The 7,443-nt window shown below is 32.2% G+C and overlaps 2 protein-coding genes across 2 annotated transcripts in view; both read left to right on the top strand.

The window, feature by feature from the left end:
* Positions 1-7,443, top strand: part of LOC128156214 (FAD-dependent oxidoreductase domain-containing protein 1-like) — a 312,439-nt gene that overhangs the window by 242,012 nt on the left and 62,984 nt on the right. The gene's annotated exons all lie outside the window — the stretch shown is intronic.
* On the top strand, positions 93-4,015 carry LOC128156227 (uncharacterized). Its single transcript, XM_052818285.1, has 6 exons — positions 93-191; positions 621-935; positions 1,049-1,285; positions 1,419-1,817; positions 1,945-2,018; positions 3,097-4,015. The coding sequence occupies exons 2-6, from the start codon at positions 881-883 to the stop codon at positions 3,175-3,177; spliced, it is 846 nt and encodes a 281-aa protein (XP_052674245.1). The 5' UTR covers positions 93-191; positions 621-880; the 3' UTR covers positions 3,178-4,015.

Here is a 7,443-nt window from a genome sequence, read left to right as displayed (position 1 = left end):
ATTCAAGACGCTTTGTTTACCCTGTCACATGAATGTCTAGATCAATGAGATGACGCGTTCTAAATAATAATCATATTGAGGTCTAAAGGGAAAAAATCCTGAAAATTATATTCCTAACAGCATAACAGTATTTCATTAAAAATTGGATTTGGATAGGTCTTTTCCGATATGAAATTTAGTTTGCCGACCAGGTATTTAAATCCTATGATATTTTTGTTTACATCCTACCGGAAATCAAAACTTCTATAGAAAGTATTTGAAATCCAATATTATAAATACTGTATATCCTATACTATATAAAGATGATTTTTTCCATAAAATTGTTAGAGAAATGTTTGAACAGTGCATATATTTTAGACAAATTTAGAATACTTTTATTTTCCAAGTCAATGTATTTCCGGTATATCACTAACATGAAATGAGTAGAGTATTGTTTTTGGTGGCATGCATTTAAAGGCAATCTGTACAGATTACAAAATTTTTAAAAAAGGATGTCCTCAATGAAATATAATTTACAAGTAAATGAAAATTACACTATTAATTTATTAATCAAAAGGAGATTGGTGGTAATTACACAATAGGAAAGATCGAAGTTTATGCTGTTAGCTGATGATTTGTAGATAGCAGCGCCATTTCCACCATTTGTCCTGGTCGTGCATTCAGGCGCGTTGCTCTGGTAACAATTGGACACTGCTCCACAGGAAACTGTCTGCCTGTCGTACGCCCTCGTTATGGTTATCATTTGAAATCAGACAAATTAAAAGCAAAGCGGCTACATCCGTAACAACATTGTTGAAAACCCCGAAAACCTCGATAGCATCAGACTGGAAGTGGTTATATAGTAAAGAAGACAATACTCATTTATCTTCCAACCGAAACCATGGATATCGTTACCATACTCACTCTGATAATGGTGTCTGCTCTTATTGTTATAGGTATGTACACCCGATCGAAAGAGAGTATAAAATTGACATAATTCGGTTTTTTAAAATATTGTTCAATAGGAAGTAATCTTTATAATCTCTGTTATTTTCATATCAAATTTTAGATGATGTAACGGCTTCAAAGATAAAAGCCAGCTGCAATAAAGGTGATAAGTTGGTACAAGTATCAGGATACAGTCAAGCTTACTTTAACACTACGAACGTCAAGTTACTAAAGGAGAGCCTTCAGGGATCTCCAATATTCTGCATGTGGAAAAATGGCTGCAAATTGAAGGTACCGAAAGGGACCAATAAGCCAAAGAAACTTTGGTTTAAGGATAACATGCGTTGTCTCAAAAACGGTAATATATATTTATCAGAGAGAGAGAGAGAGAGAGAGAGAGAGAGAGAGAGAGAGAGAGATTCTAAATTCCTTGATACTTCCAAAAAGAAGCTTTCAAAACGTATTACTCTTAATGCCATAATGTTTTGTAGAAACACGCTTGTATGATTTGATCACAACCAATATTTTCCAAACCGCAAGACTTGCGACATTAGCTAAAACAATCGTGGTACGGAGTCATAAAAAATTTCCATGGAATTATGCTCTGTGTGAAGAAGCGACCACCTATTCCTTGAATTTCTCAACGGCAGAAAATCACATCGGAAAATTTAAAGTTGTACTTCAGATCGTTTCCGTAGATCTCGATAGGAAATATGACAGTCTTTCTTTAAAGAATAAAGACAGATCATTCGACATTAAAGAAGGGAGCAAAATCGTGATGCCAATAACTAATTTGGACTATGTGAGACTGGAATTTACATCCTTTAGACCCAGGAATAGGATGGGGTGCCTGACATCTGCATACAAAGGATTTCTTTTCTGTATGAAACGTAAGTTTACTCATAGTCTTAAGAAACATTGAAATTCCCTTATTATTCTGGTTTTTTTTTAAATTGTGTTATGCAATTGTATTTGCATATTTTGGAGTAATGAATGCATCTTAATTGCCGTGTTTAGTTGTGGAAAACACACAGCAGCATGTCGGGAGGATCTGTGACGAGGTGATGGATAATGTGGCAGTGAAGATATGGGTAAGTGAAGAGTTCCTCGTACAACAAACTAATACATGTACTCTCAATTCTTTACAAATTGAGTTTTGTGTTGGTGCTATAATTTAATCAATTTTGCACTATAATCTGGAGCGCAAAAAAGGTTGTAAAAATTGTAAAAAGAAAATGTATTTTTAAAAATGAAAAATAAAAAAAAACAATTTTGCAGAAAATAAATCTAGACCTTTTAATAACAGTATTTATTTTTTTTTTAAACAAAAAGAAAGATAGTTATCTTGCGTTAAAAAAACCCGCAAAACGACAGTTTGATATTTTTTTATATGTACATTGTATACGACAATAAATGTATACTTATACTTCATATACAAACAAGATTTTAATCTCCAACAAAAACTAAACTTAACATCTTTAGATATTTCCCATAAGGATTTTAGGTTTAAGTTAAATAATGTTTTTGTTGATATGATCTTTGCGCAATTTAACAAAATCTCATCCTCTAACTCAGGAAAACTTCATTTTTACAGTAAAATATTAAATACAAACGAATACTAGTTGCAAGATTACTTAAAGTTTTCCTTGAAAAAGTATGAAAGATCCCAGCTAACTAGATTAAGAAAAAGTGCACATTCACTATTCATTGAAACGTAGATACTAGTATTGTAAACTAATTATCCCAAAGGAAAAACGTTTATGCTATATGCTTGTAAATTATAAGTCGAAAATGAAAAACACTTTGTACTTTACTGTCCTGTGTATGAAAATCTTCGATTTCAGTATTGTGCTATTTTCAATGATAAATTGTACTGTGGTATTGATGCCATAAAAGAAATTGTTAATTCATGTGATTATAATACTACAAAACGTCTATGTATCTACTTGGATAAATGTTCTATGCAGAGAAAACAGTTCCAGAGACTATTAAGTATTGTATAAAACTGTCTTGCATGCTGTAGCCTTTATGTTATAATTTTCTTTTTTCTGTTATTTGATTTCATTTTGACTGTATGCCAACATGGTTAAATACATTTCAGATATTATGTGCATTCGATCACTTGCCTCAGTAAAAAAAATTATTTATTTGAGTTTGTTTAATTTGTAGAAAAGAAAATTCAGAAAACAAAAACGAACGAAAAGAACAAGAGGGATGAAACCCCGTAAAAGGAACACGTTGCGTGGGTGATATTATATTGGCTCCTTCCATTGAGGAGACATTAACAATCTCACGCTCAGCTTGAAAAATGAATTTGGTTGTACAATGAATTGAAATGACCTTTCTTATCTAATATTCGTTTAGCTTACAGGTTTTGCCAGACTTTTTTTATCAGATTTATTTATTGATTATTTATTCATTTATTTATTATTTTATTGAATTATTTATCTATATTTTCGAGAATTAATTTTTCGAGAATTGCAACTCTCCAAAAAAAAAAATACTTGAATGAAAATATATCAATACAGGCAGAAATGTCTTCTAAATTCATGAAAATTATGTATAAATTGCAATTCTCAATTTCACGTGAAAAGAAAAGGACTTCGTGACATAGTTTGAAGAAAATGAGTCAGCGTATAAATATGGCATAGGATATATATATCTGCGTATGCTATGAAATCTGCCGACAGATAACAAGTACATTGATGTGTGTATATAATGTACATGTATATACTTATATTCTCTTACTGGAGGATGCCCCGGCCAAGTGATTAAATTATTATTTCATTTTCGTTTCTATGAAATTTAGAAAATTGATATTATCAAATCTATCTTTTAAAAAATTGCATTTTCATCTCATTACAAATCGAGAGAAATACTGTACATATACTATGTAAAAAGAAATAGGAAATGTATAACTGGGAGAAGGGTCCGTCTTCTGTTAATAATTGTGTTATATAACATTTTCTTTTTTATCAATGTTTACGTTTTTGCATGATTGATTAGTTAATTGATTGATTTATTATACTGGTATATGCCATTTGAATTGTGTATATAGTGTTTTCAATAATAAATTTAATTTTCCGGATTTTTACGGTCAAAATTTCAAGACCGACAATACTCAACACGAATTGAAAAAGTATCAATTTAGCTCACCTCAAATGCACCCCTGCGAATGTGTTTAGAATGTTTTCTTTATCGCAGCTAAGTATGTAATAAATCAAGAGGTGCTAAATAAAAGTTCACGAGACTTCAACGAGATTTTTTTTAGTTTCTGTAAAATTTCGAAAGTATAAGTGTTCGAATAATATTCTAGATATGTAAGTACTGGTCGTTTTTCATATCATATTCTACTTTGATTTATGTTAAAACATGAACATCTTTTAAGATGTATGTCTTATTTCACCATCTAGCGGTTATTCAAGTTAAACGATATCCAGAACAGAGTTTATCGTTCGTGTTCAACCACGTGTAGAATGGTTGAAAATATAAACATTTGGTTGCTTAATAAAATCATAGCCATGCTTGATGCTTGTGGTGTGCAATACCATGTTTTAAAAAAAAATTGGTGTCTGTTTTTGCATAAAAACTTAATATATTGAGCCATTTTCAAGGAACATTCTGCATAAAATAGTATAGTCTCTTTCACAATTGATGCTGTTACTAGGTCAGGCGCAGATAGAAAATTAATCCTTAAGGGGGTGGGGGTCTCTACTAAGCATGTTAATTGTTGCAACAATTTTTGTATTTTTTATTTTTGTATTGTCTCATTTATTTCAAGAATACACTTTATCCACCAATTAATTAAGACAAAGTTTGATATCAATAAACCTCTAGATTTTATATTTGACTACAAGTATTTAGATTCTATGAAAAAGATAATAAACACGAGGCACGATTTTTACTGCGAAACTGAAAGGGTCAAATAAAGCCACGTGGTCTAAAATTTAAATGACAATAACATTCGCAGGGGTGAATGAAGGGGGGCACAAGTGGGCTTTCCTGAAACAAAATTTACCCTGCAAATGCAGACGCCGCCGTTGTCTGCACCAGTTTAATACTTTGTATTTTTATCTTCTTTTCCTGAAGCAAAATTTGTACAAAGCATCATTGGGTAAAACAGGTTGAATTTTTTAAATGATGATAACCCCCACCCCCGAAAACAGGGTGGTGTTTTTAAAAAATCCTCTGCATTACAAATGTTTACTGGTAAGCATCATGATACACAGCTATTTCACAGCGGTTCCACAGATATCGAACAAAGTGCTCATTATAATGAATAAGGTATTACAAGGGCTGGTGTGTGAATCCGGGGGTCTAAATCAAATTGATGAGAGAAACATGATCTATCTGCAGTAGATCGATTAATAACGGAAGTGTTCGTGTCCGCAAAATGTGCCAAAGTCTACCAAAGAGGTTTCATACATATCAAATTATATATATATATATATATATATATATATATATATATATATATATATATATATATATATATATATATATATATATATATATATATATATATATAAAACACTGCTTAGAGGTTTTCAAAAATGACAGGAAATGGACCAACACAACAACAGTGTTATTTATACGTATTCAAGAGTTTGAAACTTGAATGACAGACAGGAAGGATGTAGTCGATTCTATATTTGTGAATGCCCTCAAATGCTCATAAAAAAGATATCATAATTTCCACAAATATTTTACATCGCTTTGTTCAAAGATTTTTTAATTGTCAATTGCAAGCAGAATGAATAACTTATTCAAAATAAAACCCCTGTGTCACTTGTGTGTGTGTAGTTTTATCTGCAATGATCGCTACCCTCATAACCCGCATGAATTAATCATCTAAAAAAGCATTTGATTGTTTATACATAGGTGTCGGAACCGGGAGGGGGGGGGGGGGGGGCTGGGGGGGACTAAGCTAAAATTAGCAAAGTTAGACCCAACCATTAGGCACATACATGTAGCAGCATAGAGGGTTCAGCCCTCCCCCCCCCCCCAACTTTTTCTCGCATGAAGTATAAATGTTCCTAGCTGCAGGACTGTAGCTCCCGGTCTGAAAAAATTCGGATGGACGACCTGGGAGCTACAGTGCCTCCCATAGTAAAAAACTGCAATTTACGGCGCACAAAAAATTGCGCTAGTTTTGGACTTATTAACCTTATTTTCACACAAATTCTGTAAAAATAATTAGTACCATTAAATTCTTCAGCAAATTTACTACTGATATCGTCACTTCACTTGCCTCAGAATTTCTCTTAAACATAATAACCGACCTCGGAAAAAGAAGGATGTTAATTTACGTCGAGATCGAGAGTCGCCATTTTTAAATGTAAACAAACTTGCACCACTTCAATTCACAGGGCTGGTGATGGTGTTTAAAAGACTATCAGAAGTAAGTGAAGTGACGATATCTGTAGTAAAATGTCCGAGGAATTTTTTGGGATCAAAGATTTGTACAGAATGTGTTGTAAATGAGATTAATCAGTCCAAAACTAGCGCATTTTTTTGTGCGCCGTAAATTGCAGTTTTTTACTATAGGAGGCACTGTAGCTCCCAGGTCGTCCATCCGAATTTTTTCAGACCGGGAGCTACAGTCCTGCAGCTAAAATGTTCCTAAATATAACTTGAAAGAGTGAAATATGGAGAAGTTGGAGTCATAGGCGTATAACACCCCCCCCCCCCCCACGGATTAGAAATACCATGATTTGCGCGTGGGAAAAAAAATTGGAAGGAAAGTATTTTTTTCTTTGGAACTAAAGGTATACAACCCCCCCCCCCCCCTCAGGGTTAGGAATTTCATGATTTCATAAAATTTTGGTGTGTGTGTGTGTGTGTGTAAATATATATATATATATATATATATATATATATATATATATATATATATATATATATATATATATATATATATATATATATATATATATATACACACACACACACACACACACACACACACACACAAAGCAACACAAACTGCAAAACGTAAGTGACATCATCGTGAATATTTCGTGCAGTCCGTGAATTTTTCTTAGGTCACCATATAGTTTTCGACCAATTGTTAAAAGGGGCGTTTAGTTTTCAGTCCTGTCAATTTCTATAGAGCTATGAGTTAATAAGTCTCCGTAAGAAATTGAGGGAATCATACTACATGTAGGTGTGTGTAAATATATTGAAATGACAGAACAATTTAACAGGAAGTTGTAAATGCATATATGTTTTCTCTTTTGCGTGAATTTTCTAATATCGAACATTGAATTTCAAATTGTAAAAATTAATTCGATTTTCTCAGTTATATGTTATACCATTTATTGAATTTCCATATGTTTTATTTCTTTAAAAAGAACATATGTTTACAAACTTTTCTTGCATATGGCAGTTCTGGATTACCTAGTGGTAAATTTATTAACTGTATAGTGTTCGATTCATTTTCAAAGAAAAATGACAAGAATGGTTTTGATTTTGATCAATTGGCATTTTTCCTACAAAAAAAAAAATAAATTAAAA

This window comes from Crassostrea angulata, chromosome 7 (genome assembly GCF_025612915.1).
Source record: "Crassostrea angulata isolate pt1a10 chromosome 7, ASM2561291v2, whole genome shotgun sequence".
Lineage (NCBI taxonomy): Eukaryota > Metazoa > Mollusca > Bivalvia > Ostreida > Ostreidae > Magallana > Magallana angulata.
This window is presented reverse-complemented; position numbering and strand designations above follow the sequence as displayed.

Excerpts from the sequence above, each read along its gene's own strand:
- LOC128156227 (XM_052818285.1), top strand. The coding sequence starts at position 881 with ATGGATATCGTTACCATACTCACTCTGATAATGGTGTCTGCTCTTATT. Across the intron at positions 1,286-1,418 it reads CATGCGTTGTCTCAAAAACG|AAACACGCTTGTATGATTTG; the intron begins GTAATATATATT and ends AATGTTTTGTAG. Across the intron at positions 1,818-1,944 it reads ATTTCTTTTCTGTATGAAAC|TTGTGGAAAACACACAGCAG; the intron begins GTAAGTTTACTC and ends TGCCGTGTTTAG.